This window comes from Aspergillus multicolor (genome assembly GCF_047715735.1).
Source record: "Aspergillus multicolor strain CBS 133.54 unplaced genomic scaffold BDW74scaffold_6, whole genome shotgun sequence".
Classification (NCBI taxonomy): Eukaryota; Fungi; Ascomycota; class Eurotiomycetes; order Eurotiales; family Aspergillaceae; genus Aspergillus; species Aspergillus multicolor.
The window spans coordinates 730,951-757,196 of record NW_027395957.1 but is presented as its reverse complement, the minus strand read 5'-3'; the positions used below and the strand labels follow the sequence as shown (position 1 = coordinate 757,196).

General features: G+C 52.1%; 13 protein-coding genes across 13 annotated transcripts; 8 read left to right on the top strand and 5 right to left on the bottom strand.

Annotated features, from left to right (window-relative positions):
- The first annotated feature begins 168 nt into the window (after positions 1-168).
- Positions 169-1,102, top strand: BDW74DRAFT_123665 (uncharacterized protein). The gene is made up of 2 exons (XM_073722090.1): positions 169-287; positions 345-1,102. The coding sequence occupies exons 1-2, from the start codon at positions 285-287 to the stop codon at positions 951-953; spliced, it is 612 nt and encodes a 203-aa protein (XP_073586091.1). The 5' UTR covers positions 169-284; the 3' UTR covers positions 954-1,102.
- A 420-nt stretch (positions 1,103-1,522) lies between these two features.
- Positions 1,523-3,671, top strand: BDW74DRAFT_149032 (uncharacterized protein). Its single transcript, XM_073723829.1, has 3 exons — positions 1,523-2,458; positions 2,511-3,454; positions 3,513-3,671. The coding sequence occupies exons 1-2, from the start codon at positions 2,111-2,113 to the stop codon at positions 3,009-3,011; spliced, it is 849 nt and encodes a 282-aa protein (XP_073586090.1). The 5' UTR covers positions 1,523-2,110; the 3' UTR covers positions 3,012-3,454; positions 3,513-3,671.
- BDW74DRAFT_123643 (uncharacterized protein) lies at positions 3,571-4,147 on the top strand. The gene is made up of 2 exons (XM_073722088.1): positions 3,571-3,936; positions 4,006-4,147. The coding sequence occupies exons 1-2, from the start codon at positions 3,670-3,672 to the stop codon at positions 4,039-4,041; spliced, it is 303 nt and encodes a 100-aa protein (XP_073586089.1). The 5' UTR covers positions 3,571-3,669; the 3' UTR covers positions 4,042-4,147.
- On the top strand, positions 4,148-5,892 carry BDW74DRAFT_123630 (NAD(P)/FAD-dependent oxidoreductase). The gene is made up of 5 exons (XM_073722087.1): positions 4,148-4,400; positions 4,456-4,916; positions 5,006-5,432; positions 5,522-5,595; positions 5,665-5,892. The coding sequence occupies exons 1-5, from the start codon at positions 4,254-4,256 to the stop codon at positions 5,744-5,746; spliced, it is 1,191 nt and encodes a 396-aa protein (XP_073586088.1). The 5' UTR covers positions 4,148-4,253; the 3' UTR covers positions 5,747-5,892.
- A 1,180-nt stretch (positions 5,893-7,072) lies between these two features.
- BDW74DRAFT_123619 (uncharacterized protein) lies at positions 7,073-8,705 on the bottom strand. Its single transcript, XM_073722086.1, has 3 exons — positions 8,444-8,705; positions 8,030-8,361; positions 7,073-7,984 (listed from the first exon to the last, which is right to left on the bottom strand). The coding sequence occupies exons 2-3, from the start codon at positions 8,285-8,287 to the stop codon at positions 7,250-7,252; spliced, it is 993 nt and encodes a 330-aa protein (XP_073586087.1). The 5' UTR covers positions 8,288-8,361; positions 8,444-8,705; the 3' UTR covers positions 7,073-7,249.
- Positions 8,706-8,740: 35 nt separating this feature from the next.
- On the top strand, positions 8,741-9,298 carry BDW74DRAFT_149027 (uncharacterized protein). Its single transcript, XM_073723828.1, has one exon. The coding sequence runs from the start codon at positions 8,945-8,947 to the stop codon at positions 9,215-9,217; it is 273 nt and encodes a 90-aa protein (XP_073586086.1). The 5' UTR covers positions 8,741-8,944; the 3' UTR covers positions 9,218-9,298.
- A 196-nt stretch (positions 9,299-9,494) lies between these two features.
- Positions 9,495-10,016, top strand: BDW74DRAFT_176132 (DUF924 family protein; the record flags this gene model as incomplete). Its single annotated transcript, XM_073728527.1, has 1 exon — positions 9,495-10,016. The coding sequence occupies one exon, from the start codon at positions 9,495-9,497 to the stop codon at positions 10,014-10,016; it is 522 nt and encodes a 173-aa protein (XP_073586085.1).
- Positions 10,017-12,019: 2,003 nt separating this feature from the next.
- BDW74DRAFT_149023 (uncharacterized protein) lies at positions 12,020-13,344 on the bottom strand. The gene is made up of 4 exons (XM_073723827.1): positions 13,017-13,344; positions 12,839-12,940; positions 12,618-12,774; positions 12,020-12,554 (listed from the first exon to the last, which is right to left on the bottom strand). The coding sequence occupies exons 1-4, from the start codon at positions 13,278-13,280 to the stop codon at positions 12,154-12,156; spliced, it is 924 nt and encodes a 307-aa protein (XP_073586084.1). The 5' UTR covers positions 13,281-13,344; the 3' UTR covers positions 12,020-12,153.
- Positions 13,345-13,849: 505 nt separating this feature from the next.
- BDW74DRAFT_149020 (glutathione S-transferase) lies at positions 13,850-14,996 on the bottom strand. The gene is made up of 4 exons (XM_073723826.1): positions 14,926-14,996; positions 14,783-14,859; positions 14,301-14,705; positions 13,850-14,202 (listed from the first exon to the last, which is right to left on the bottom strand). Exons 1-4 carry the CDS (start codon positions 14,972-14,974, stop codon positions 13,951-13,953), a joined length of 783 nt encoding a protein of 260 aa, XP_073586083.1. The 5' UTR covers positions 14,975-14,996; the 3' UTR covers positions 13,850-13,950.
- A 1,041-nt stretch (positions 14,997-16,037) lies between these two features.
- On the bottom strand, positions 16,038-16,493 carry BDW74DRAFT_176129 (uncharacterized protein; the record flags this gene model as incomplete). Its single annotated transcript, XM_073728526.1, has 1 exon — positions 16,038-16,493. The coding sequence occupies one exon, from the start codon at positions 16,491-16,493 to the stop codon at positions 16,038-16,040; it is 456 nt and encodes a 151-aa protein (XP_073586082.1).
- Positions 16,494-16,808: 315 nt separating this feature from the next.
- Positions 16,809-18,966, bottom strand: BDW74DRAFT_189790 (MFS transporter; the record flags this gene model as incomplete). Its single annotated transcript, XM_073732056.1, has 5 exons — positions 16,809-17,461; positions 17,515-18,299; positions 18,345-18,620; positions 18,663-18,742; positions 18,790-18,966. 5 exons carry the CDS (start codon positions 18,964-18,966, stop codon positions 17,286-17,288), a joined length of 1,494 nt encoding a protein of 497 aa, XP_073586081.1. The 3' UTR covers positions 16,809-17,285.
- A 2,186-nt stretch (positions 18,967-21,152) lies between these two features.
- BDW74DRAFT_176127 (acyl--CoA ligase) lies at positions 21,153-23,031 on the top strand (the record flags this gene model as incomplete). The annotated part of the gene is made up of 5 exons (XM_073728525.1): positions 21,153-21,234; positions 21,292-21,780; positions 21,844-21,966; positions 22,018-22,331; positions 22,381-23,031. The coding sequence occupies 5 exons, from the start codon at positions 21,153-21,155 to the stop codon at positions 23,029-23,031; spliced, it is 1,659 nt and encodes a 552-aa protein (XP_073586080.1).
- Positions 23,032-24,586: 1,555 nt separating this feature from the next.
- On the top strand, positions 24,587-26,052 carry BDW74DRAFT_176126 (putative pyridine nucleotide-disulfide oxidoreductase AMID-like; the record flags this gene model as incomplete). The annotated part of the gene is made up of 3 exons (XM_073728524.1): positions 24,587-24,776; positions 24,837-25,172; positions 25,241-26,052. 3 exons carry the CDS (start codon positions 24,587-24,589, stop codon positions 26,050-26,052), a joined length of 1,338 nt encoding a protein of 445 aa, XP_073586079.1.
- Positions 26,053-26,246: the final 194 nt, after the last annotated feature.

Genomic DNA, 26,246 nt, shown 5'->3' with positions numbered 1-26,246 from the left:
AGCTTGAACTGCTCTGCACCGGAGACTCCAAGAAGGATACCGATGTTAGCCCCACCCCGTCCCTGCCATTCCTGTTCGTGTGTAGCTGTTGCAACATAGAAGCTGACCTGCCCTCTTGCTAGAACGTTGATATCTTGGTCAATGCATCCGAGCCGATCTCAACGTTGAGAGCGGCCCTTGCGGGGTACGTCTTGAGGGACCAAGAGAAGTTTTTCAAGAAGGGCTCTAGCGGCCAGGGCCTCTACACGACCACCAATATTAAGGTCAACATCTGGTCCACCCAAATGGTGAGTAGGACCCGGCCGTTTGTTCAAACGCCCCATTCGCTAACCCTTCTGATGAAGTTCCCATACGTTCCGTCCGGGATGAGAAGTCCATACTTGATTCGGTTCGATGGCCTGGAGGGCCTTCCATTCCTCAGGGGCCCAGATGTGGTGGCTCACAAAGTATTAGCGGCTGGCTTGGAGTCGCGCTGGTTGAAGCGTAAAGAAGACGCCGAGGATGTTGAATTTGCAGTGGACTTGATCCTGCCAGTCTCGCGACGCCGGAGCGTTTGGTTGTCTGGTTCAACGCAGCCCAGCGGGAAGCGATGGCGCATGTCATCAGTGACTTTCTGCAACACACTCGAAAGCCCCCAGAATTCTGGAGCAAGGCTCTCCAGATCCCATCTAGGCTTGGTGAATTGGTCATTCTTTTGCATTTTCTTCTGGGTTATGTTGACCATGGCTGTTTCTTCTCTCTCTACTTGGTTCTTCTGTACATTCAGTCACGTTCCCGTTGTCTTTTCCTTCTCTATCTTGGGTACTGCTCATCGGCGTTCTGTATTGCTATTTTTTGGGGAGGTTCCCCCGGTACACCCGTTTGCGTTTCCTTTGTATACCAATGTCTTCTCTGTCTCTTGTGCTTGTTGCTATGCTGTCACTTCTTTTTGCAAATGCATTGGTGCAAAGTAAGGCTTTCTCACGTGTGTAGCATCAGATCAGATAATCGGGCCAGAAGCAGACCCTGACCCCAGAGCGGATGATTATTGCTGCGGCCTTCATTTCCCATGGAGTGCTTATCAATATCAATGATCATTATTCACGAAGTCCGCTGCTCTCCACTGCAGTGCTTTAGCCCCAGCCGACATTATCCCTCTTATCATCTAGTTCTGCCTAGACAATGGGACGGAAGGTAAGCACCCTTGTCCGTCACCTTGATAGGGATATTGGCATAGAGGACCCCAAGCTGGCTCAACAGAAGTAAAGCCCCACCCAGGGAGAGCCATCTCTTCTCGGGATGTAAAATGCTAGTATAGTTTATTTTGGGGCACAGAGCTGAAGATAACAAGTAGGAATAGCATTCAGGGTAGCCAGTGGGGCTGCTTACCTAATGGGGCAAGAGAAAGATGCCAAGTCCTGTTTGTCGGATAGGGTTAGTGTATTCTGCTCGGGAAGGAGCAACTTTCTTCCCGCCCAGTCTGGCATGGCTCTGGCCTGAGGCAATAGTTCTCTTGAGCTAGTCGAGAACAGCCAAGAAAAAGTCTTGACGTGCTATCATCCGCACTTTGAGGCACCCGTCGGTGTCTAGACCCCTAATTCATTCTTTGGCCTCTGATTTCCAACCCCGGGTCAAGCTCAGCCATCAGAATTGTGGGTGTTCATGGGGACGATTCTGTCTACGAGTGACAATGGCGTCCTATCGAGGGAAGAGCTGTGACAAAGGTTACCGCAGCCCTGGGAGCGGGGCACCCCAGCGGAGACAATCCGGCGACCATTGATATTGTCGCAAATACTCCCTCTTTATCTCAAGGTCAGCGCTACGGTGGAGAGGGGACTCGCGTGATACTCGTGACTGGCCTCATGACGAGAGACCGTGTTCCTGGACGAATAGAAGAGCATGATTCAGCCATAGGGGGAAATTCTCTAAAAGGAAAGAGGTGGTGCTCGAGGGTGTCGCGGCCCAGCTTTCCACTGACCAACCCCTCTAGGCCTCCTGGCCATTTGGCCCAAAGGCGAGGATACAAAGGAAGGTCCCGCCCCTCGAGAATGAGACAGTGTGTTCAATCAGGAGTCTTCTTGATCTCACAGACTCTACTTGCTATACATCTGAGCTGACTCCGAGAATTGCCATGTCCGGTTCGACTGTTGACTGTCCGCCTGCAGCATTCGCAGCAGACCGGCTGGACAAAGCTGGTGTCCCCAACGTCCTCTGGGGGTGGTGGTCTTTTAGCCTGACGAATGTCCATCATTTCCATATTGACGCCATATGGTCCCAATACTCTATACTTCGGCTACATAAAAAATCTCGAATCCTCTGGTGGCCGCCAAATATCCCTCTTGGACCGGTTGCAGATGACGACTTTAGACTTTCCACCGATCCCAGTCTTCCAGTTGGCACGGAGAATGGAGGCATAGGCACAGGGCCCTGGAGAAATCTTTACCCAGTGAAGACCCTCAGAGCAGCCAGGTTATACGAGGTACGTATTTCACTTGAAGGGATGACCTAGCTAATTTCTCCTTGTGCTAAAGTCGGTTATCCTTCTCTTATGTATACACTGGGACGCTCTCGACATGTCTTGGGACCTATTACACTTCATGCTTGGTGCAGGTGTTGTAAAAGATGTCGAAGATCACGTTTATGCTGAAATCAGAGACAACCTGAAACCCGAGTTTAAGCCGGTTTGGAATAGTTATCACGGTCCAAAAACTGGCCCACTGGAGGAGAACTGGCATTTCCGCTTCTACGGCTTCGCAAAAAGCTGCTGGCGGGCGAGCTGCAGCAGAGTCAGAACAGGCCGCCCCTGCCTCCACTTGTCCCCAGTTCCGATACGCGACTTCCTGAAGATGAGCAGACGGAGATATGAGTTAACCTCTTTTGAGATGCTATTTTTGCGTGCTAGGATTCAACAGCTCTCTCGTTTGGGTTCGCTTTCATTATCCTCGTCGCTGTGTCCCTGTCTCGGTCGCATGTCTTACTTTAGGGTTTGCCCGTCTCCGCGCTGGCTTTCCCGTAAGCTAGCATGTACCTAAAGGATTCAACATCTATGTCCCTTGCTGTCGTTGGAATTTGTAGGTATCATCTTGTGCAATCATTACAATTGTCAATCCCTTGCTTGCATCTATACGTCTAGAAAAGGTGGGCGAAAAGGGGGCTGCACGAGATGTCTCAGCAGCCATACTGGACATCCGCAACTCTTCACCTATCACGACAGCCTTTGGAACCTTTATCGAAACTTCTTTGTTCTCTGTCCCTCACTGTCGGAAACTGAAATTGCTGGCACAAGACATGGCGGAGGTGATAAGAGCCTGGCCACTGGGCTCAGTGTTTGTAAAGGCTGTAAATAAGCCCGCCCTCGCCCCCTGTCCGTTTCCATCTCCCAGCAACTCTCATCAACCACATACTTTGACCCAGCTGCCGCCTACTGCGATCGTTTCCCGGCCACCTTTCTTCTGCTCACTTTCGACCATCTCAGACCTTTCCTTAGTGTGACCACTGAACAAGCAGGTTCTATTTGAGCTGGCAAGATGCGCACCATTGAGCAAGACGAAATCCGAGAAGCCTGCACAGAGGCGCTCCGCATCCTGGTCCAAGATATGGAGATCAAGTACATGTCCGTCATTATGGGGGGCAGGGCTGCATTCCAGCAGCTGGAGGAGGGCTGCACAGGCAGCATCGAAAAATCACCAGATGTTCGTCACATCGTTACCACCTTCCACCCATGCCTATTCAAACCTAGCCACTGCCAAACATAAGACTTACGTTTTGTATTCTTCGCAGAATGCGAAAGTAGCAGACATCTACGTATCGACAAACGAGCTGCGGCCAACGCTTCAACGTCGCTTCGAGCGGTTCATCCTCTCGAAGGCCACAGACCGGTATTTCAAGAAAGGGATCGGCAGCCGGAGCCTGTACACGGCCTCTGGGGTGGGCGTTGGATATCTGCCTACAGGCTTGGTGAGTGGGATCCCGTCCTTCGTCCAAAGGATGCACCTACCTGCATAGCCGCTAACTCTCCCGATGAAGCTTCCCTACGTACCGACCGCAGCTTGTACTCCGTAGTTACGTGATGCCCATCAGATAAGATAATCGGGCCGGAAGTGGACTCCCGACAACTCGCCCCAGGTCACCTGACTCACCAGGTGGCACTGTGGATGATGATTACTCCGGCCTGTATCCACTACGGTACGTACGGTATATATATAGCCACGGAGTACGCTGCTCTCCACTGCTTCAACCCCAGCTGACAGAGTGATTTGTGTGCGAGCGCGACCATGGCCAGCGTCCTCAAGAACATTATCGTGGTCGGCGGTTCCTACGTCGGAAAATCAACTGCGCAGGAGCTCGCCAGAGTCGTCCCGAATACCCACCGCGTCCTCATCATCGAACCGCACAGCCACTTCCACCATCTCTTCGCCTTTGTGCGACACCATCCTGGCCCTTTCCCCTGCCAAGCACCCAGCTAACATCGGCCAGCCTCGCTTCGCCGTCATCCCGGGCCATGAGCACAAGGCCTTCATCCCCTACACCAGACTCTTCGATCCGGCCGCGAGCCACGCCGTCGTCCAAGCCCGCGTCCTGTCCGTGCAGCCACACCACGTCAAGCTCGATCGCGAGTGGCAGGGGTCCGGGCAAATCCCGTACGAGTACCTTGTCGTTGCGACGGGGACGCGCCTTTCCGAGCCCGCGGGGATGCGCGACAACGACAAGATCTCCTCGGTCGCATACCTCCAAAAGCACCAGGCCACCATCAAGAACGCAAAGTCCATCTTGATCGCCGGTGGCGGCGCCGTGGGCGTCCAGATGGCGACGGATCTGAAGGAGTTCTATCCGGAAAAGGAGGTGACCGTCGTGCAGTCGCGGCCGCATCTCATGCCGCAGTACCACGCGAAGCTGCACGAGCTGATCAAGGCGCGCTTCGACGAGCTGGGAATCAAGTAGGTCTTCCTTTTCTCCTTCCCCCTGCCCAAGCAAAGCAAAGCAGCACCCTGCTAAGATAAGGGCCCACGGCCCCGGCCACCGCCAGCTTCATCACAGGCGCGCGCGTCAAAGTCCCGCCCACCGGCTTCCCAACCACGACCCCATTCCCCGTGCACCTCACCGACGGCACGGCCCTCCCCTCGCAGTACGATTTCGTCATCCTAGCCACCGGCCAAACGCCCAACAACGACCTCCTCGCCGGCCTCCCCTCTTCATCGCCTCCCGCCTCTGGCCTCCTTAACCCGTCCAACGGCTTCATCCGCATCCGCCCGACCATGCAGTTCCTCGACGAGCAATACCCGCATCTCTTTGCAGTCGGCGACATCGCCGACACGGGGCTCCGCAAGGCCGCGAGACCCGGCGCCGCGCAGGCCGCGACAGTCGTTAAGAACATCATGGCGCTGATCGAGGGCAGGGAACCGCGCGAGGAGTATCCGCGCGCGCCGGCGGGGATCCATCTGACGTTGGGACTGGTATGTATATATATACATCTGCATCTGCATCTGCATCTGCATCTGCCGCTGCCGCGTCTCGTTTCAGCGCATGCTGATCTTTCTGTCAGAAATACAACGTCGTCTTCCGCAACCCGGACGAGGCCGAGGGGCAGACCGAGCCGACGGTCATCAGGCGTGAGGAGTATGACCTGCTACCCTACCCTACCTATCCGCTCCGCTCTGCGCGCTCAGTCGCTAACTGTTTATCTAGTGGGCGGGAGGACATGGGCGTGGAGGCTTGGTGGGAGAGGCTGGGTGTGCCCGTTAGCGAACGCCAGCAGTATCATCTCTAGTCTAGAAGAGTGGGTATGCATTTTGCCGGAATTGATGTAAGGGCTGAGAGCAATCGTAAATCGAACTGGGTATCCCATCGTAGAAGGACGCGAAGAATTGGTTCGAGGAAGCGAGCTAAGGTTGCTAGGAATAATGTCATGTTTCTGACTTTCTATGTTGATTGATCGATGGGCTTCAGGCTCTGTTTACCGGTGGTGAAGATGGTTTGGTCCTGTGCAATTAGCGTGATGATACGGTAAGATACGGTAGTCTGGACCGGTAGAACACGCACCAGGGTATTGCGGGCACCGACGGCTCGGAGGCTGAGGGCACTGTATCTAGGTAATCAAAGGTTGAGGGTAAGGGTGAGGTTGAGCTGGCTGCGGCGCCTGCAGCCGCTGCATGCTTGAAAACTGGCAGTACCGGCACGCCGCAAACGAAATTCCTGCTGACCATGGCAATGTATGAGAATGAGGTGAAAAGGTCCGCTGTTTACGTATATTGGGAGCAGCCCTAGAATTAGATCCCTATCTCCTCTAACCCACCCCCACAAACGGCGCAAGATCTGACATGACGCCACGCCAGGGGAACGGCAGATCTGGAGATTGAGCTTCTAGAAGCTGTTCAACTCGCTCAACAGCTAGCGGGACGCTCCCACGTGCGTGTGCCATCCCACGGTGCTCGCGCTTGGCGTCCGCTCAGGCTAAGCCGCTACCTACCTAACTCGAGACTTGGGGCAATATTAATGCAAATCAGGCTCGAATAGGAATACTAGGTGTAGCAGCGTGCAAAGGATCAGCTCAGCCTCTTCATATTCTGTAATTCTGTCTGGCAGCTCCTGTGGACATGGTAGATAGTGAATTAGGGCAATCGAGTCAGAGCCCTAAAATCACCCTGATACCATCAGACAATGCTTTATGGAATAGAAAGGCAATGTTTTCAATCCGCTGGTCAGAATATGGATTGCTTCATTTCTATCTATTCTTACCGCCGGTGATCGTCTTCTCGTATGTTAGACCGGGATCTCTTCCGTTCCCACGTTACCGGCGTGCTTTTCGGTTTGCTGTATGGTCTTTTCCTGTCGCTGTAACGGTATTGAATATCAGCGATACTGCCTCAAGCATGCTTTCCGGTCACAATACCTCTCGATACTGTTAGCTTCATGCTGACCGGACAGAAATATGACTCGGAAAAGAAATTATATCGTAGTTATTAAGAGAATATATAGGAAATGAAAGAGAGTATGTAGGAGAAGAGAAACGACGTCAGAGAAAGAAGAGTAGGAGCGAGGGAAAGCGGAAAGCAGAACGGGTGTCTAGGAAAGAACATGACGAGGCAAAAAAAGGTATTGAAAAAGAACATTGGGATGTTAGTGGGGAGTGAAAAGCCTCCCTGTGAACATTGGAACTTTTTATACACATTATGGGCACTTCGTATCTCGGAGGTGGCGAGGTAGTAAGGAGAAGGTCGGCCTGAGCTGAACAGGTAGCGAGAGAAGCGAGCAACGGCATATTCAAGCCAAATCACACCCGGTCTTCCGACTTGACGCAGTTCGTTACCTCGTCCTCACTATCACCATCATCATGGTCATACAGCTGAACTTCACCTTGTCCCTGAGAATGCGCCCTTAAGCAAGGATCAAACGCAACAAGCCTGCCCTTCAGCGCGTAGTTCTCTTTCCGCAATTCCTCAATATACCGGAGCGCACTATCTATAATCGACGCTTTCGGCGACGTATACTGCCTTCGTGAAGAAGTAGACGTCAAAAACGTGGTGTTGCCCTTTTTCGAGGCTATCGATGACGGCGAGGACCGCGGTGAAGAACCAGGCGAGCAGGCGTATGGCTCCGCCCCCTTGTTGACGATGCACTCGAGCATGTGGAATTTCCGGTTGAGATTCTCTCGGTACCGCTTCTCAACGACGTTGTGGGAAGCTCGTCGGTTCTGATGCTTGAGCTTTTGGCTGCGCTCGCGCTCCGTTTCGCGGATATTGAGGCTCGGCGCTGAGCTTCGGCGGAGGTCGATGGGGGCTCGGGGGCTGAATAGGTTGGGGCTCTCTAGGGTTGGTTTTTCGAGGGGGACGGGGCCGTAAGGAAAGAGGAGTGGTGGATGAGGCTGGGGGCCCATTTGTATGGAGTGGGGGTCGAATTTGAGGTCGGACATGGCGGTGGTGGCTTCGGAGTCTTCAGTGGGTGATTCAAAGTAGGGACGGTATGGGAGGGTGAGAAGGTCATCATTTGGTAGATTTTGTAGTAAGGCCTGGCTCGTCAGCTAGGAACTGGAGTCTTGTGCAGGTGGACGGACGTTGTTGGGGTAGAGGCCTTCGTAGTTGATGAAATCACATGGGCTGTCGATTTCTCCAGGAGATGTATTGCCCGTAAACGGATATACAGGTATTCCTTGCGGCGAGGGCGCCCAGCCGTCAACGCCTGCTGGGAAACCGGGCATATAGGACTTCGAAAGTGGTTGCTGATGGCCCCTGGAGACGTTTTGAAGCGAATAGTCGTGGTCGTCGGAGTTGGGTAATGGGTTCGAGAAGGGAGTAACTGTGGGCTGGCTCATTGCGGGTTGATAGGTTGTTCATGGGGCTTTCGGCAAGACAGACTGTTCTCTGAGACGCAACAGTACTGTCATATCTGTAGAGCCCAGGTATAAGTATTCTGAAGAGCTGCATCGACGTAACATGAGTTTATCAAGAAAAGAGGGTAGAAAACTCACTGGCTGGAATCTCGAAAGTTACCGATCGAGTTGAAAAAATCTACGTCTTCTTCCAACCACCGATATCGATGTAGGGTTCATCTACTGGACAGGAATAGACGGTGTGCTCAGAGACTGCTCTTGCGTAAGCTGCAAAATCGAAAAGTCTGAAGAGTGGAACTCGACATCAGCGGTAGGAGCAAGATCCCTAGCGCTGAAGATACTGCGTCCTCTATGGCACGGCCGTCAGGTCCAGGCTTGGCCAAAAGAGGATCCAGAAGCCGCGGGGAGCCAGCAGAGTTTGACAATGACAGCCGAAACAACCTTGTGGGTTACTTCGCGGGGGAAGCTTGAGGAGCTTGACGCGCTCTATGACAGCTGTCACCGACTATCGAGCGCTGAACCCATGGAACTCAGCCAGAGCTCTAGGTCTTGTCTCGGATCCGAGCTGCGGCGAGTCTATTATAAGACTGGGACGGCCGTTGGTTCCATCCTTCACATGCATAATTTGGAATTTGCACAATGCTCTTCTCTCAGATGGAGGTGCAGCCGGACGCAGGGCAGGAAAGCCAGCTGAGAGAATGCCATTCTTCACCGCGCTCGTCTTGTCGCGAAATCGTTGAGTTGCCAGCATTCCCTTCTTTGAATGAGCCTCAGAAAGAGGTCTCCAAGCAGTCTTGCAAGACAGTACGGTTTGCGCTGAGAAGCAAGACCATCCAGTATTTCAATCCAGCCGAGAGGCCTTCATTGGTGCAGAAGAGTATGTCTGGTTCTTTGTGTTGTTTCCTGTGTTAATCAGGCAGTGGATCGTCCTATATCAATGAGCCCAGCTTCGGCTTATCCGCCACCCTAGGCGATAGCAAGAGATGATTGAATGGAGATTCGGAATGGAAACTAGCGTTCGATAAGCAAAGTGTATTACTTAGTGTCTCTAATCCTAAATGCCGAATATTTCTCTCTTCTGGATCGATCGGTTCCTGCATGTGATAATCTGACGTCATCGTCAATCGTCACCATGGGAAGGCTCGGACGAAATTCTTCTTCCATCTCCATCGTCCAGGAAATACTCACAATGTCCAGCAGAGCTTACAGTCAAGTCCTCGACTTCTGGTTCGACCCCAAAGATTCTCCCCGATATCTGCAGCAAAAGTCGTTCTGGTACGGCAGCCCCGCCGACGACGCCCTCGTCCGCAAACACCTAGCCCCTTCGTACCAAGAAGCCACAGACGGCGCGCTCGATGACTGGATCAATATCGCCGAAGGCGAAGGAGCTCTGGCCCTAATCCTCCTCTTCGACCAAGTCCCCCGAAACATCTTTCGTGGCACCCCGCACGCCTACGCGACGGATGCAAAGGCCGTCGCCGTCGCGCGGTACGCCGTTGATAAAGGCTGGGATTGGGGTCTGCCGGACGTTCAGAGGCGGTATGAGTACTCGCCATTCAATCATTCTGAGGACTTACGTGACCAAGAACTGTCCGTCAGGCTGTTTACCGACTTGGGCGATGAATATCATTTGCGTTGGGCGAGGGACTTTTATGAACAGATCATGCGGGATGGGAGGCTCCAACATCGAGATCGGATTCTGGGGAGGTGATTTCTGCCTGTGGGATGAGATCCCCATGTCCCTTCTCATCTTGTCCCCGCAATTGCGATCTCCATTTGGATCGACCTTGCCGCCTCCACTCCCTCCAACCCGCGTCTACCCCAGACAAACCGCCCGCCAGGGCCAGGGTAGCTAGCACAATTTGAGCTTCATTGCAAGAAGTTCAATATCAGGTTCTGGAATTTGTGGCTGACAGCTCGGAGTCCACTCCCGGGGTCGACATCTCGGCTGTCCTCGTGACCTAGTCGTCCAGGCACGATGATAGGAGGCGGGCCGGCGTGCTTTCCGGAGAACAACGGCCCCGTGGCCATCGAGATCCAAAGGTCTTGGGCGGCCGAAGCTATCGGCCCAGAGTACTGAACAAAACCAAGTCGGCTCCCGAAGTCGTCCTCAACTCGAGTCTAGAACATCAAACAAGGTATCGGAGATGATACCGTTGAAGGAAGGGCGCCTGAGTTCAGTCTCTAGCTCATACACGCCCTTAATCCCGGGTCCTCTCCGCAAAACTAATGTAGTGATGGCAGTGACATGTTGCACTTGTCTGGTCCTTATTACGCTGGTGGTAGACCACTTGAGAAGGCTGGATTTCCTCAAGGCAGATTCCGCTAGTTCTGAGTGGAACGGAAAGCCGACCTAATCGAGACTGAAGCAAGTCAAATTACAGAGTAAAAGGTGTGCAATTGTAGACTCGGGTGGGCATGGGTTGGCTCGGGCCCTTGACCAAAAGGGAACAGGCCGAGTTGAGCATTTGCATGTTGCTAGATACCACTGGGATAGATCCACCAGACACGAAATCACTCATTAAATACCAAAGCAGTTTCCAAACTTTCCATCAAACCAGCGGCTCTCTTAGCAACACCCCTTGCCTCGTCCCCAAGCCCCGAATCCTCGCTGGCAGCCCGAAATCCCTCTTCCCAGAACCGCCACCGGTGCAGACTGAGCCCGCGCTCCTCCGTATACATTCGGCCAGGGTCAGCCTTGTAGCCCTCGCTAGCATAGCTGATAGCCTTGAACAATTCCTGTCCACTCCTCAAGATATACTACGCAGCAGCCAGGATGCATTGATCATTCTCTCCTAGAAAAGGGTCCTCGAGTTCCGTTTCAACATGGCGCCTATAGCCCGATTGGGGTTATAAGTGGTGGCGTGGCACGCATCAAGATGGGCGTAGAATGCATTGAGATTTGGCCATTCATTTGGTAGATCATCATCTGGGCCTGTTGGCTTTAAATTAGAGGTTGAGCAGAAGTGGAACTGGGATGGCTAGGTCCACTTATACACAGACCGGTGACAGAGTCCAGTAAGGCCTCCTTGAAGCTCTGACCCCGGTGCCTCATCCCCTGCAACGGCATTAGAGTAAGATAGTTACATCCGAGTAGGCGCTGCTTATATCTCCGGACTGCTTTGCTGAGCGCTTTCATTGATTCATGCTGCAGAAAGTCGTTTAAGACAGCGAAGACCGCTTCCTCGCTGTATGGGCTTGTTCTGGCGTAGGTATCCCCGGGCGCTTTTGCCGGCTTTGGCTTTGGCACTGGGAAAAGATCTCTCAACGAGGCCAGGGCACCTGTACTCTTTGGCTTTGGGGACTGGGACTGGGACTGGGACTCGGTTGTTTCGCTCTTTGCCGTGTCTGGGACCTCGAGGTAGGCGTCTAGACTGGGTTTGAATAACATTGTCGTAAGAGATGAGAATATATCATGGAATCGGAGATCCAGATAAATAGGGTGAAGCTGAGATATTAAAGTGGAAGGAGGGCGAGTTGCACTTGCCGCTGCAGTTTGCCGCCGCGGCTGACTCCCTTAAAGTAAACCACTCCCGAGTCAAGGCCTGTCACTATTTATGGTGATGCACAGCGCTTACTCTCTCGCAGAATTGACTGGCTTGGATTGAACACCGTGTTGTTCTACACGCGCCCGCACTGCCTTATGTATGTCGCTTGACTGCGGCAATGTCTCAGATGTGATCCAAACTACAGTCTTATTTCATTTGAGGTATGTAGAGACCAAGTCGTTCTATTGCTTCTTGTTTTTCATCAATCACTATGAAAGGAAACAGCCCTCATATAGTACTATAGCATCAATAATTCATCACCCCAACTCCCCTAACCATTTTCCGAAAAAAGACACCACTCTAAAACTCCTCCCGAAACTGAAACGGTTCAAACTCCTTGACAATCTTGGTGTACTCCCCCTTGAACCCCGAGCTCGGCACCTTCCAAGCCCCAGCACCCCTGCGCACCCTGGAAACCGTGGTGTTAGCCGACGACCCCAGCACAACGGTCTCCGAGTTCTCAAGGTGGCGATCACAAGTCCCCCCCGGCAACAGCGCATCCCCCGCCTTCTCCTCAATATAGGTATACTGGTTTTGGATCGCCGTGTATTCTGGCTGCACGCCAGGGAATCCACCAGGCACATTCTTGTCGTACACGGCCACGACCGTGTTCTGCGCCACGTTCTCGGCCTGGCTGCTGCGGGCGTAGTCGTCGGGGACGTGTGTGTCTGCGTCGTAGGCTGCTAGGAAGCCTTCACTTGCTGCACAATGGCAATATGTTAGTTTAAGGTAAGGGGGGTGGATGGATATAGTGGTGGACCTACTGCTAAGGTTCTCTCCAAACGCCGCGAAGCCGTCAAGACCGTGCGCGGACTCGTGGATCATCACGTCGATGTTTCCGCCTGTTGAGCCGAAGAAGGCAACGTTGCCGTTTATCGCGAAGGCGGAGTCTGCGCCGGGGAGGAGGAGGATTTGTCGGACCTAAGATATGTGAGTTCGTACGCGTTTAGATGGGGAGTTAGGGTTGTATAGGAAGGAGACATACCCAGTCCCGCACCTTGACAGGCAACTTGGAGAACGTCTCAGCGGCCGTCTCAATGGTTGTTTCGACGTCCTTGTGGCGGCAGAAGAGCCAGGGGTCGGCGCACTATGCATTATCCATGTCAGCCACGGCCATAGAACACAGGGCAGGGGAGCCTTGAAAGCTTGCTGTGGGCACGAACATCATCATATGTAACCGCGTAAACCTCAAACTCGCTTGCGTCGAAGCCCTCGTCGGCACCGAGGTCCTGGCAGTCCTTGGGGATGTACCCGGTTTCCCAGACGGCGATCTGCCGGCTCACGGTGGGCAGGTTGTTGGCGTTGCCCTCGAGGAGGTAGTCCAGGTTTGAGGTGAGAGCGGGCTTATCGAGCTGGGCGCGCGCAAAGCTCAGAAAGAGCGCTGAGGCTGCGGAGGCTGCGAAGAGGGTCTTCATCGTGCCCTTCATGTTGGGTTGGGGGTGGGGACGGAGATGGAGTTAGGGTTAGGGCTTGGTGGTGGTGAGGGTGAGGAGGGTTGAGGTGAGATGAGGATATCAGCTCCAGAGGTCCTCACCACGATACTTATACCCCAGAAATAAGCACTAGAACAAGCAGAGCAGAATGCTCAACATCGTCGTCAGCCCTGTTTCTCCGTCTTCTTCAGCCGTCTCAGCCCCAGGAACGGGGCGGCCCCCAATCTTGGCAGCGAAGCTAAGCAGGGCTGGTCACAACATGACAGGCTTGTTGCAGGATTGCAGGATGGGGCTGTGAGGACTTGCTGCAGGAGCTTCTCCATAGCTTGCTGTCTAGCCTCAGCCACCGGGTCATTCTGCAGAAAGCGCTGCGATGCATCGCGCCGTCTGTGCTTTTTATAGATGTTTTTCCGAGGCAGAGGCTCGGGGTTTGCAACTATAGACGTCATTTGTGATCTGAAGGGATCTGATAGTTACATTTTGAACGGGACAGCTGAATGGCCCCTGCTGATCTTCTTGTTGTTGATGTTGTTTGCCAAGTAAGAGTAAGACTCTACCATAGCTGAGTGGCCTGATCGTCCATAATCCGCTTACAAACAAACACCACCAACAATCCCAGTCTTAGTAAATATGATCAATGACATCTACTAACTACCTAAGCTCTCTAAGCCTCAGTCTCAGCCTTGTCCCCAGCCCTGGGCGACGTAAACACCCACTCCTCGTCAAAAGTCCCATAAACCACCCCCTCCTCCGCGAACAGCCCCTCGTACTTCTCGATCCGCGTCGCCGGATCCTCCGCCTGGCGGTAATACCCACGCACTAGCTTCTTGAGCCGCGGGTCCCTCCACATCTTCTCCATCCACTCTAGGGTTGCGGGAGTCGCGTCGTCGAGGGGGAGATTATACGTGCGGAAGCGCTGTCGCAGTCCACGGGTGTCAGCAGCACATACGGATCGCCAAACAACACAATCTTTAAATCTAAATAAGAGGTGAAAAGGGGGAAAGAGAGGCATACCCAGAGTACAGGCCAAAACCACACGTCGGCGATACTAAAGCGCCCGAAGAGGAAGCCCTCGTCTTCAGTTGGACTCAGCCGCTCCCTCGTAACGCGTCTTGCATCGTCCCAAATCATTAGAATCCGACGGATCTCCCGCCTCGCATTCTCAGAAATAGGAATAGCCCCCGTATACCGCGCGACAAAGTTTGTGTGGAATGTATTCCTTATCGTCCCGAAGCCAGAGTGCATTTCGGCCGCTGCGCTGCGGGCTAATCCGCGCAGGGCGGGGTCAGATGGCCAGAGTTGTAGCTCTGGGTTTTGGTCTGCGACGAACTCGGCGATTGCGAGGGAGTCGTTTAGGGTTATGTTCAGTGAGTGGCATTTTAGGAGGGGGAATTGCGCGCTGGGGGAGTGGGTGCGGGCCTGGGCATAGGTACGTAAGTTAGGGCTGGACTGGACTGAGAAAGCATGGGGGAGAACGCAGGAAGGTAGGTACGTGCCTGGTCAAGCGAGAGGAATTCCTTCGTGTACGGGATTTCAAAGTACTCGAGAACTGCTTCGACGCGGGCGGTCCAGCCTTTTTGTCGATGTTAGCTACCATAGATTGGATGCTGACTGTTATGTATGTGGAGAAACGGCGTACTGGAGTAGCGGGTGTAGGCGCCGATTAGGTGGTAGTCTGGTTGTGTCATTTTGTATGTGCAAGGATGTTTGTTTAATTGACTTTATCAGTTTTAAGGTGAGGTTGGAAGAAGCCTCGTCCCTATCGTCGATTTCAAAAATTCAGAAGGAGCTAACTAGCTTGGCGTTGAAAAACACACCTTCTCGACACATTAAAAATAACAAACTACTAGTTTTAACTTATTTTAAGGGCTTATTAAGTTACTTTTTAATTCATTACTTTAGTACTTCCTTTTCTTTACACTTAAATATTATGAATTCGTGGAGTTATAAAGACTTTAAAAAGGTGTTAAAAAACATAAAAAAAATCGCGGTTTACGCGTAAAGTAGTTTTTTATAAGTCTCGGCTATAAAAGTCTTGGCAAGAAAAATACTTTTTACTTTTTAAGTATTAATACTAAGGGCTTTTATAATTTTTAAGATATACACTTATAAAGAGTAAGCTTATTATTTAAAATACCTTTTCAAAAATCTGTATACTATATAGTTAGGTATTTTGTTGGGAAAGGTGTTAAGGCTCTTCGTGGCCATGTTAGCTCCTTCGAATTTTTGAAATCGACAGATATGCTGTGTACTCTGTTGTGTGACTCACACTTGTCTAACAATGACTAAATCAAGTTATGTACATTATACAGGAATTAATGTTTCTCTCCAGAAAGGAAAAAGGTACATTGGAAACTGATGAAACAATTGAATAGTGCTAAATGTTTATTTTCACTGTATGTTACTTTTCTCCTTATGGAAGGGTACCTGGGTGGGCATGATAGGGCGAAGATCTACTAACAATCGAAATAATATATATCCCCATCTCAACCACTCCATGGTTCTAGGCATTATATGCAAAGAGAACCCAATATCACTATGGCCCCGGGGTAGGATAATCTTACCAGCAATAGTTCAGCAATACGAGACTTTTATAGAGTTAAGCACTTAGACTTGAAATTCTCACCTAACTCCATAAGTCCAGAGGGCCAGTACGAATAGTCAAACGGTCAAACAAATTCATGACTTTAAATAAGATAATCCAACATATCATACACTCCCTCTGTCTCCCATCATTGAAAACAGTCCAATCTAATAATCCCCCACATTCCGCCCAACATGTTCCCCAACGACCTCATCCCCCTCCCCAAACTCCTCCTGCTCCCCACCCCCACCCATCCGATCAAACAAGCCCCGATTCTTATCCGCCCTCTTAAGACCCCTCGTCTGCCCTTTCACGCTCGGCCAATTCGCCCCAATCTCGTTCCCCGCGTTCTCAGCCTGCGCCGGGAAACTATCACCCGTGCCGGTCATAACTTCACCGCTGAAGCCCATGTCCTTCGTGCTCCGCGGCAGATCCGTTGCGTTGTCCGCCGCAAAGGCTAGCGATGGCTGGCCTTGCCCGGAGTAGTCGAAGTTGCTATCTTCGGAGCGTTGGTCTGGTCGTGGGACCGAGGGGATGGTGTTCATGCGGCCGGCGTCGTTGGGGATTTTTGTGCCCGTTGCTGCCATGTCCGTGAGGGAGCCGCCTTGGTGGGGGGAGGACATGTTGTGACTTTATTGATATTGGGTTGAACTATAGAGATGGGAGGTATAGTAGTAAGTTGTAACAGATGCCTGTTTGAGTTTTAATGAACGAGGCATGTCTGTAGTGGACGGGCTTATATGTTAGTGCGCTGGTACCCTGGGGGCGGGTGATGTCATGGGTGACATTGATATGATATCAAGAGACATCACGGCAGCGAAGGTTATCGGGCATTGCTCTGCTCGATGATACTCGATGAGATAATGAGATGCAGGATGATTTCAATGGATGGTCTAGAGCGGGTGATCCTGGTCTGATGGTTGTCGTGCTCGTCGGAGTATACAGGTCCACTCCGTCTCTCCGTCTGACCTCGCCTAGCCCTAATTCGCCACATTGACTTTTCAAGCGTCAACTAATATGTAGTCTACATGATATTCCAGCTGAACCTTGATTAAAAAACCATAGTTGTCCGTTAACAAATAAAAAGACTTGTGCTGATTCAAACAAGCGAAAACTATCCAGATACAGTCGTTTCCCAGTAAGCAGAAAACATAAACGCAAGGGGGCATAGATACATTTCTACATAAATTCTAGAAACGTCTTCGCCGTTAAGATCAGTCAAACAGCATCAGGTCAAGGGAATCAGGTTTGCGCCCTGCTTTACCTTTCTCTTATTCCCGAATCTCTGGATTTTATATTTTCTTCTTTCCACGTAACAGTAAGCATGAAGTGAGCTCGTGAATGAGGCGTATACTTGGGATGTTCGAACTTTTTAGTGGGTTGTCGTAAAGCTATTGAAGGTAGACGATGTGTGGCTAGTGCTTCTGTCTAGGAACGGGCCGCACCCAGCTGAACAACAGGGTGCTGCCGAGGACGATGAAACCAATAATCCAAAGGGCGCGGTGATACTGTGTCCCGTTGTACCGAAAGACAATCGCAAAAATGATGCCGCCGAAGTTACCCATTCCGCCGACGATGCCAGAGACAATCCCTAGCCGCCACATTAGCACAGAACCTGATACCTCAATGGATAGAGGGACTTGCCATTAGCAGATGGATGCACATGCGGGACAATAGCAAAGTTCGCCCCGTTGCTAGCAGCAATGCAGAACGCGAGCAGGATGACCAGGCCAAACATGACGCCTTCACGATGCGGATCCAGGAATCCGATGAGAATTGCAGCACCAGACATGAGTAACCCCAGAACCACAAGCCATATCTTCTTTGCCCAAACGGAGTTTGTACGTGCGTAGATTACATCTGCAATGTACCCGCCCATTGGCCTGAAGACGACATTGACTAGACCGAACATGGACGCCCATCGACCGGATTTGGTCTGACCAAGTTCGGGGAAGTTGAGGAGATAATAAGCTCCTAAAATAGAGTTGATGGCTAGTTCAGCGCCAAAGGAGCATGCGTAGGGGAATGCTACTGCAAGAGCGGACGGGTCCAGTGCGATAGAGAGGTAGCGTTTGAGGGTTGGAGCTTCGATTACAGCATCTGTGCTCTCGATCTGCCCAGCACGGACTGGTGCTTGCGCTTCGTGGTCGGTGATTTCCGGGCGGGCGCTCTTCTTCTCATCCGTGGAGAGGTTAATGCTATTGGCGCTGGATTCGACGGGGGTCGAGCTTAGATCAACAACGCTTTGCCCGCCAACCTTGTGGCGATCGGCCCATTTGCCGGTTGGGGTATCAGGACAGGTGAAGAGCATAGCTAGAGCAATGGAGACGATGATGATAAAGGGCACAATGTAGGAGACCCGCCACGCCTTATGGGGGGTTAGGCCGCGGTCGTGGACGAACGAGTCGTAAATTGCCGGCATGACGAAGCTATATCGTCAGTTTGCATTATCTCAAGTTGAGCTGAGTACTTACTAGGTGATGCCACCACCAGCATTTCCAAATCCTCCCGCCAGAGAGTTGGCAGTGCCGACGATGTTCTTATCGAAGAACCCCGTGCACCACACCTGACAAGGGACAAAGGTGGCACCGAGGATACCAACGAAGAATCGCAAAGCAATCAACCCTTGTGGAGAGGTAACAAGGCCCGCCATGGCCGTCGGAATGGCACCGCAGATCAGTAACCCGACGAAAACCAGTCGAGGGCCGAATCGATCACAGAGCGGGCCGGCAGTGAACCGCATAACGAAACTAACTCTTAGCTACGTACGGTAACAGCTTGGAGTCACGTACGTTCCCAGCAGGGCAACGATGTTGGAGTTGGCAACATCGTCCTGCGTCATATGCAGGTCCTTCTTGATAGTGACGCTCAACTGGATACGTTAGGTTCGCCTTTGGCCCAAAGCTCAATGGTACTTACTAGAGGCGGAAACGCATACCATGAAAGGAATGCAACTAGGAATCCAATCCATGAGAAAAAGAAGACCCTGCCATATAGATTGAAAGGGTTGAGGAGCGGGATCGATCGCGCTTTCTGGGTCTGGGAATTCAATTCTGGGGCGGCAACCGCCAGACGGAGCACTTGTGTTGGCTTCATTGTGATTGAAGTATGTGGTGAAGCTGGTGTTGGGGTTGGTAAGATGATGAATGAACGGTGGGGATTGATCAAATTTATATCCTAGGCTGAATATCTTTTCGGAATTGATATAGTCCTGCCACGCCAATGGCGCCAGGCTCGTCGACTTGAGTTCCTAGGAGTTGTTCATCCGCCAAGCAAGGTTGAGCTGTGGAAAGACTTGAGACCGCGGAGGAACATGAATATATTGCAGCTTTCCGATCCACGCCGAGGAGTAGATGCCAGTATTCCTTGCGCGATATCGAATCCTTCGACAGTCTCGTCGCTAAAACTGACCGTTTGAAAGCTCATGGCATCAAGAGGCGCATGCTGCGTAGCGAAAACGTGGTCTGGCCGGTTATTTTGGTGCATCATCCGAGCAGGAAGAAATCAGCCATGCAAGAGCTTGATTGACCCGATAAGCTCTGTGAAACAGGCAAAAGATCTCCGCGGCACAAACAAAACAGCAGGCCGAATCATCTTATAGTTAAAGGAAGCCAAGGAGGTGTGGATGAAAGGGCTGACATGGTGAAGATAAACGCTGCTGCTCTAATTGGCTGTTGACGAAGACGACGATCTTTGAGCCTGGGCCACTTCCGCGGGTGCTAGATAGCCCTGATAAACGGTATCAGGCTTATCGGGACCAATTGATTGACAGTTGGATTCCACAAACCCCTGATGCATACTCCGGGGTTGACCTATCAGACTGCGGGACTCTGCTGTCAGATCAGTCCCTATCCACACTCCGACTTGGTGGTCATAAAAAGTGGCAATTCTCTGGCTTAAAGCCTCGTCTCCTCCAGCGAACGTGTGTTTGTCTTTATCTTGTCAGTCATTGAGACACTTAGGTGGTTAGAATCAGGCGATTCACCAAGAATGATCGGACGTAAGATCAGCCTGTCCGATGGAATTGCAGCAACGACTTGAATAACCAAGTTGAGGACATCACCTCGTATGAGGCACTTTTTGCGTTCAGACTAATCGAAAGTGTCGACGTTGAAGCCCAGTTCCCTTTGCCTGCGCGAACAACAGTAACGACTCGGCGGAATAGAACCATGGTTGACAAGGGGAAAAGCCATGATAGCATAGTAGGATCATGGTGATGTACTTTCACTACTCTCAGAGGTTCTTACAACAACTGCGAAGTGCTGTGTTTTCGAGCATCGGCAGCACCCCCCCTCAATTTCCGTGTGCACCCAAGTCTTCTAGATGAGCCGGCTAGGATGGAAAACGGAAATATTGGAGCTCAGGAAGATATATGTTGCCACACTTTGTATCCGTCAAGACCCAGATATTTAGGAGACCATTTTGAGGGTATGGCCAAGATCCGCAAAGCGATAAACTCTCTAGAACACGATCTGATTGGCGTTTATAAGGCGGCCTTCATAAAGAATCGAAATCCCAGGTTGATCCAGAGAGGACTCAGTAACAACAATCTTCAGTGACCTTGTTCATGCTAGATAGCGAGGACTTGGCTGAGTGTACGACGGCGTCAACAGTGAATCCAAAAAGCTGGCAGATGCGGGGCCCTTATGAAGTATCTAAGTCAACGAAAAGACTGAAGAATCAAGTCAACGAGAATACCAGGTATAAGCAAGCAGCTTGATTACCATAGGTTTCAGACGTACGACAGTTCTCCGACGTAATGGACTTCTTCAGCTGGCGGACGAACCACTATCATCCCAATCGTGCTCTGGCCGCAACCGTGGGGCGTAAAGGCTGCTAGTTTGAAGATAGTAAAGGTCGAGTCCGAGTTCCGGCCCGGAGAGAGTCGCTTGAGATGCGGCATATTTCTAGGTTGATGCAAAGTGATGAGAAGGTCGCGGCGTGTTTCTCCAAACTCTTCTCCGCAAAGACCCAGTCAGGTGATGATCGACATGCAGGCACCGGTAACAAGTCCCCCGCATAGGCATGCATAAGCACTGTATACTACTTTGTTCCTAGCTATCGGCTAGAGACTGGGGCATGCTTAATCAATTTCAACGAAGATTGGGCGAAGGAGAAAGTGGAGTGAGGCCAATTCCAATTCCTCGGCTTTGAGCAGCAACCGAGAAACCGGGGGCGAGGCGAGTGCGGGATGCGGGGAAGCACTCCTCCCCTCTTCAAGTTCATCCCCGAGGCCACCATGACGAATCCATCACTTTATCCTCAATTAATCCAAGAGTACTATGCAGCAGACACCCGTACCCCAAGTTGGCATCTGGCAGCTCCTATTCGAGCACCGAGACCGCCCCTTTCCCGAAAACCATGGTATAATCTGTTCCCCGCATTACATATTTATTGTGTTATTGGCTAACACTTCCCAAGTGATTTTCCAGGACGGCACGTCGAAGACCTCATACACATACAACGACCTCCGGATACAGTCAGAGAGATTTGGCAGTGCACTGGTGATACAATGGGGGTTCGAAAAGGGCGATATTCTGGCCTTGATGTCGCCCAATTGCATCGACACTCCGGCCGTTACCTGGGGGTGCCATTATACTGGGGGTATAGTTGCACCGGTAAACCCGGGGCTTTCACCTCGGGAGCTTCAACTGCAGTTAGTGCGCAGTCAGGCAAGGGGGATGGTTGTTCATCCAAGCTGTCTTAGTACGGCATTGGAGGCGGCGAAGCTGGCTAGTCTGCCCAGTGACCGAGTTCTGGTACTGGGTGGTCGGGACGAAAATGGCGCGGCAAACACAACTGCTTGTTTTATAGACTCCGCGCCATCGGAGACTGTTGGACCTGCTCATATCGACCCTGATGATGTTGCGTTCCTGGTCTACTCGTCTGGAACAACCGGGCTTCCTAAGGGTACGGGAACGCTTTGCAATGACAAGTCTCTGCGTGAATAATGCTAATATTCCTGCTCTCCAGGCGTCATGGTATCCCACCGGAACGTGGTCGCAGATGTCGTCCTACAAGCGGCAATTGAGGGCTCGCATATTGACTGGAGAAAATCCCGGACACTGGCAGTCCTCCCAACATACCATATATACGGTATGTCTTTTTACCTTCTTTCTACCTCCAGCTCAAGGACTAATAGTCTAGGTCTCATATGCCTCGTCCATCTCCCCGTCCGGCTCGGCACAACAACAATCTTCATGGAGAAGTTCGACCTACAGAAATTCTGCCAACTGATAAGGGAGCACTCCATTGCACACGCATACGTCGCACCACCGATCGTCCTCCACCTCGCCAAGAACCCATCAGTCAAGGGCGGCGATCTATCTTCGCTCCGCATGATCACATCGGGAGGCGCACCGCTAGGAGAAGCTCTTATCCATGAGACATACGAGCGATGGAAGATTCCCATCCGCCAAGCATACGGGCTGTCCGAGACAACCTCCGTCTCACACATCCAGGTCAGTACACTCTAGCCCTATAACCCAACCCAAAACTAACCCCCATCAGCGCTGGGACAGCTGGAACATTGGCATTGGGTCCAACGGCCCCGCCGTCCCAGGCGTACAAGCTAGAATCGTACCAGATTCCAATCCAGCCAAGACCGCCGCCCCCAACGAAGAAGGCGAGCTCTGGATCTGCGGGCCCACCGTCTTCAACGGGTACATGGACGACGCGTCCTCAACAGACGCCTGCAAGACCGCAGACGGGTGGTTCAAGACCGGCGACATCGGGTACGAAGATATCCACGGGAATCTCCACATCACCGACCGCGCCAAGGACATGATCAAATTCAAGGGATTCCAGATCGCGCCGACCGAGCTGGAGGATATACTTATCGAGCACCCGGCCGTCAGTGATGTCGCTGTTATAGGGATCTGGAATGAGGAAATGCACTCCGAGATCCCGTTGGCGTATTTAGTTGGGAAAGGAGATCTGAAAGAGATGAACCATGTGGCGTTATCGGTTATGGAGTATCTTCGGGAGAAAGTCGTGCATTATAAGCATCTTCGTGGAGGTGTTATTTGGACGCAGCAGATTCCAAAGAGTCCGTCCGGGAAGATATTGAAGCGGGCACTGAGGGATCGCGTGGGGACGGTCGATAAGGGGAGGCAGATTCTTGCGCCTGAATATGCGCGGTATCGTTCTGCAAAGTTATAGTGGCATGCATGTGTTGGGTATGAAATTGTAGGCATGCAGGTTGTTTTGCAGGGTTTCAGACTATCAGATTAGAGGACTGTATATAGTGCAATAGAGCTTGCTATACTGCCTTAGCGCCTTAGCGGGACGTAAATACGTATCGATCTAACCATTACGGCGGTAGAAAGAAGGTGCGAAGAGTGGCCGTAGGGCCTCAAGGTCGTAGGTCGCTCCTTCCTATTCCAAAACCTTGATAAGTACCATTTAAAAGGGCAGGTGCGACCGTGGGACAGCCTGGACGGGACTTCATAGCTCCTTCCTCCTTTAATCTTACACTAGCATCCAACCTGCGATTATGTTGCACTATTCTTTTTGCCTTCGCGACAAGTCTACCCACCCCCTGTACGCCCTGAAGAAACGGGGCACGGAAGCAAGGGGTACGCGATCTTATCTGATCTGTATTGATACCGTATTACCTCGGAGTCAAATTATCAATCTGATAATCTAACCGACCCCACTCTTCTCCAGCCATGATCCAAGAGGAAGACAAAAGCACGAAATCTTTGCCGTCTATTCTTGGCGTCTGCTCATTCTTGCTAAGAGCTAATCTCAGATTTCTCGGCGCTGTCGATTGGCCTCGATTATGGATATGTTGGTCGCTTGGAGCCGACGGTGTACAGGCCGCTTGTCGGATGTCAAGGCAGGTTGATGCGTCGATTTCGGTTCTTTCGCACGCAAGGGCGCCTGTAGCTGGGTCTTGATGCGAAAGTTGTGAGTGTGTCCTTTGCGAGCCGTCACTCTAGATACTAGAGCCTTCGGCTGCGAGTTCCGTACGCGATGGTGGCTTCGCGTCATAGTCAACTAAACTAGCCTAAGGTGATCTCGACGCCCACCGTTCCGCTACCCGCGGACTGCAGCAGAGCGAGACCCTGTTCTCGAGCTGAAAGGGTAGTGGGGACCTTCAAACTTGTCAGACGCCAGGTTCCCCCTATCATATAGGCATGCCCCCATCCCTCGCATTCCGAAACTTCCAGATCAATTTCAAGTCCCAACCGTACCCCGAAGGCCAAGAACAATAGTTTCTCGCCCCCTCGACACCAAGGAAGCAAGCAGCATGTTTCAGTCTCGGTTCCCAGCCGTCCGGTTCCCGGTCCGATTACGCCATCTGCATCGTGTCCCCCCTCAAAGCAGTATTCGACCGCTGCGTCTCTTACAAGCCCCGCGTCGCCAGACACTCAACACTGGGGTAAATCTGCAAGCGCGTCGATTTGTCCATCAAGATCACCGCGACGTGGCACCTGCAAGACGCGGTCGAACGCCGGCTTCCGAGACTGCTCAGACGGAGAGTCCTGCTGGTGGGTCTGTGTATCGGTAAGTCAGGCTGTAATGGCGATACGGGCGGGTCCGTTAGATTGATAACATCCGTTTTGAGCCGACTCAGTCCATCGACGCGCGACTTAAGTCTGGCCTTTCCCTTGGTTTTGTGTCGTGTTCTCGTGTTCAATCTGTTATCCATCAAACTCTCCTCTCATTATCGTCGATTGTATCAGTTGTGTGTGTTGAGTAATTAACCAAAATGCCTAGCATCGACCAACCCTTCCAAGTCCTCATCCTCGGCGGCTCCTATGCCGGTCTCGCAGCTGCCCTGAACCTAGTTGATCTGTGTCATGGCCGACGACACCGGTTCTCTATTACTGATGGCGACAATGGTACTGGGAAGAGGATCCCAGTGCAGGTTACCATTGTTGATCCCCGAGATGGCTATTGTATAGTACCCCAACTTGATATCCTACCTAGGTGGAGTATATACTAACTTGAAGCGATAGACCATCTAATCGGCCAACCTCTCGCCCTCTCCTCACAAGACTTCGCCGAGTCCTTCTGGATCAAATACAGCGACATCCCCGCCCTCCAAACACCAGAGATCCGATGCGTGCAAGGCAGCGTCGACTCCCTAGACTGTGCAGCAAAGACAGCCACGATTGCGACATCCAGTGGCACCGTCCAAGAGAAATACGACTATCTTATCATATGCACCGGTCTCCGCCGCGAGTACCCTAGCGCCCCCCGCTCGTTCACAAGGGAGCAATACCTCGCCGAGACGGCAAAGAATCTAGCCAATGTCCGCGGTGCGAAGAAGGGCGTTGCTATTATCGGTGGCGGTATGTCCAGTCCCTGCCCTATACTCGTTCAAATCAACATACTAGAATTATTTTAACAAGGATACCAGGCGCCGTCGGGATCGAAATCGCCGCCGAATGCAAAATGCTGCACCCCTCCACCCCCGTAACCCTAATCCACTCGCGCAACTCCCTCCTCTCCTCCGAACCCCTGCCCAACGAATTCTCCTCCAAAACCCTCGAGGTCCTCCGCGAAAGCGGCGTGAACGTTATCCTCGGCGCACGCGTAACATCCATCTCGGAAAAGAACACCGACAACACGCAAACCCTCACCCTCTCCAACAACACCACCCTCCCAGCATCCCACGTCATCAACGCCGTCTCCCGCTTCACGCCAACAGCGCCCTCTTTCCTGCCTGCCTCAATCTGCGATGACCAGGGCTACATCCGCATCAAACCAACCCTCGAATTTCCCTCAGATACTACGCACCTCCCAGAAGGTATCGCAGGAGACCACTACGCAGCCGGCGACATCGCGCGCTGGTCCGGCGTGAAGCGCGCCGGGGCTGCCATGCACCAGGGCCACTATGCGGCGCGCAACATCCACCAGAAGATGATGCAGCGAGTTTACGGAGTAGCGCCGGAGTTTGTAGCACTAGACGAGGTCGAGCCGGGCATGGGCTTGGCGGTTGGTGAGAAGGCCGTCGCGTATTTCCCGAGTATGGGGCTTGCGCATGGGGAGGAGACGCGCGAGATGTTCTTCCAGGGGGATTTGGGCTTTGGGATTTGCTGGAGGTGGATGCAGCTTGGGACGCCGATGCCGGGGCCTGTTGAGGTGAGCGCAGGTGAGAGTGAGAGGGAGGGTGAGAATAAGCCGGTGGGTGTTGCGGCGGCGGCAAGGGCTGTTGAGGCTGCTGCTTGAGTTGACGATTCCCGTTGAATGAGGATGAAAATGGAGCAGTATATCAGGGAGGGTCTCTGTATTTATTTGCGTGTCGATTTTAAATCCCACGTTTGTTTTACTTTTAAAGTCTGCCCCATCCCTTGTACTTCGCTTATCAGATTGGTGGCCATTTAGAGTTTTATCAATCTGATAATCTTGCCGTGTTTGTGACA

Coding starts and splice junctions, on each gene's coding strand:
- BDW74DRAFT_149032 (XM_073723829.1), top strand. CDS start 2,111: ATGTCCGGTTCGACTGTTGACTGTCCGCCTGCAGCATTCGCAGCAGAC. Junction 2,459..2,510: donor GAGCAGCCAGGTTATACGAG/GTACGTATTTCA, acceptor CTTGTGCTAAAG/TCGGTTATCCTTCTCTTATG.
- BDW74DRAFT_123643 (XM_073722088.1), top strand. CDS start 3,670: ATGTTCGTCACATCGTTACCACCTTCCACCCATGCCTATTCAAACCTA. Junction 3,937..4,005: donor GATATCTGCCTACAGGCTTG/GTGAGTGGGATC, acceptor CTCCCGATGAAG/CTTCCCTACGTACCGACCGC.
- BDW74DRAFT_123630 (XM_073722087.1), top strand. CDS start 4,254: ATGGCCAGCGTCCTCAAGAACATTATCGTGGTCGGCGGTTCCTACGTC. Junction 5,433..5,521: donor TCCATCTGACGTTGGGACTG/GTATGTATATAT, acceptor TCTTTCTGTCAG/AAATACAACGTCGTCTTCCG. Junction 5,596..5,664: donor ACGGTCATCAGGCGTGAGGA/GTATGACCTGCT, acceptor CTGTTTATCTAG/TGGGCGGGAGGACATGGGCG.
- BDW74DRAFT_123619 (XM_073722086.1), bottom strand. CDS start 8,287: ATGAGCCAGCCCACAGTTACTCCCTTCTCGAACCCATTACCCAACTCC. Junction 7,985..8,029: donor AAGGCCTCTACCCCAACAAC/GTCCGTCCACCT, acceptor CTGACGAGCCAG/GCCTTACTACAAAATCTACC.
- BDW74DRAFT_149027 (XM_073723828.1), top strand. CDS start 8,945: ATGCTCTTCTCTCAGATGGAGGTGCAGCCGGACGCAGGGCAGGAAAGC.
- BDW74DRAFT_149023 (XM_073723827.1), bottom strand. CDS start 13,280: ATGAAGGGCACGATGAAGACCCTCTTCGCAGCCTCCGCAGCCTCAGCG. Junction 12,941..13,016: donor ACGCGGTTACATATGATGAT/GTTCGTGCCCAC, acceptor GATAATGCATAG/TGCGCCGACCCCTGGCTCTT. Junction 12,555..12,617: donor GTTTGGAGAGAACCTTAGCA/GTAGGTCCACCA, acceptor GCCATTGTGCAG/CAAGTGAAGGCTTCCTAGCA.
- BDW74DRAFT_149020 (XM_073723826.1), bottom strand. CDS start 14,974: ATGACACAACCAGACTACCACCTAATCGGCGCCTACACCCGCTACTCC. Junction 14,860..14,925: donor CGCCTACACCCGCTACTCCA/GTACGCCGTTTC, acceptor ATCGACAAAAAG/GCTGGACCGCCCGCGTCGAA. Junction 14,706..14,782: donor AATTCCTCTCGCTTGACCAG/GCACGTACCTAC, acceptor ACCTATGCCCAG/GCCCGCACCCACTCCCCCAG.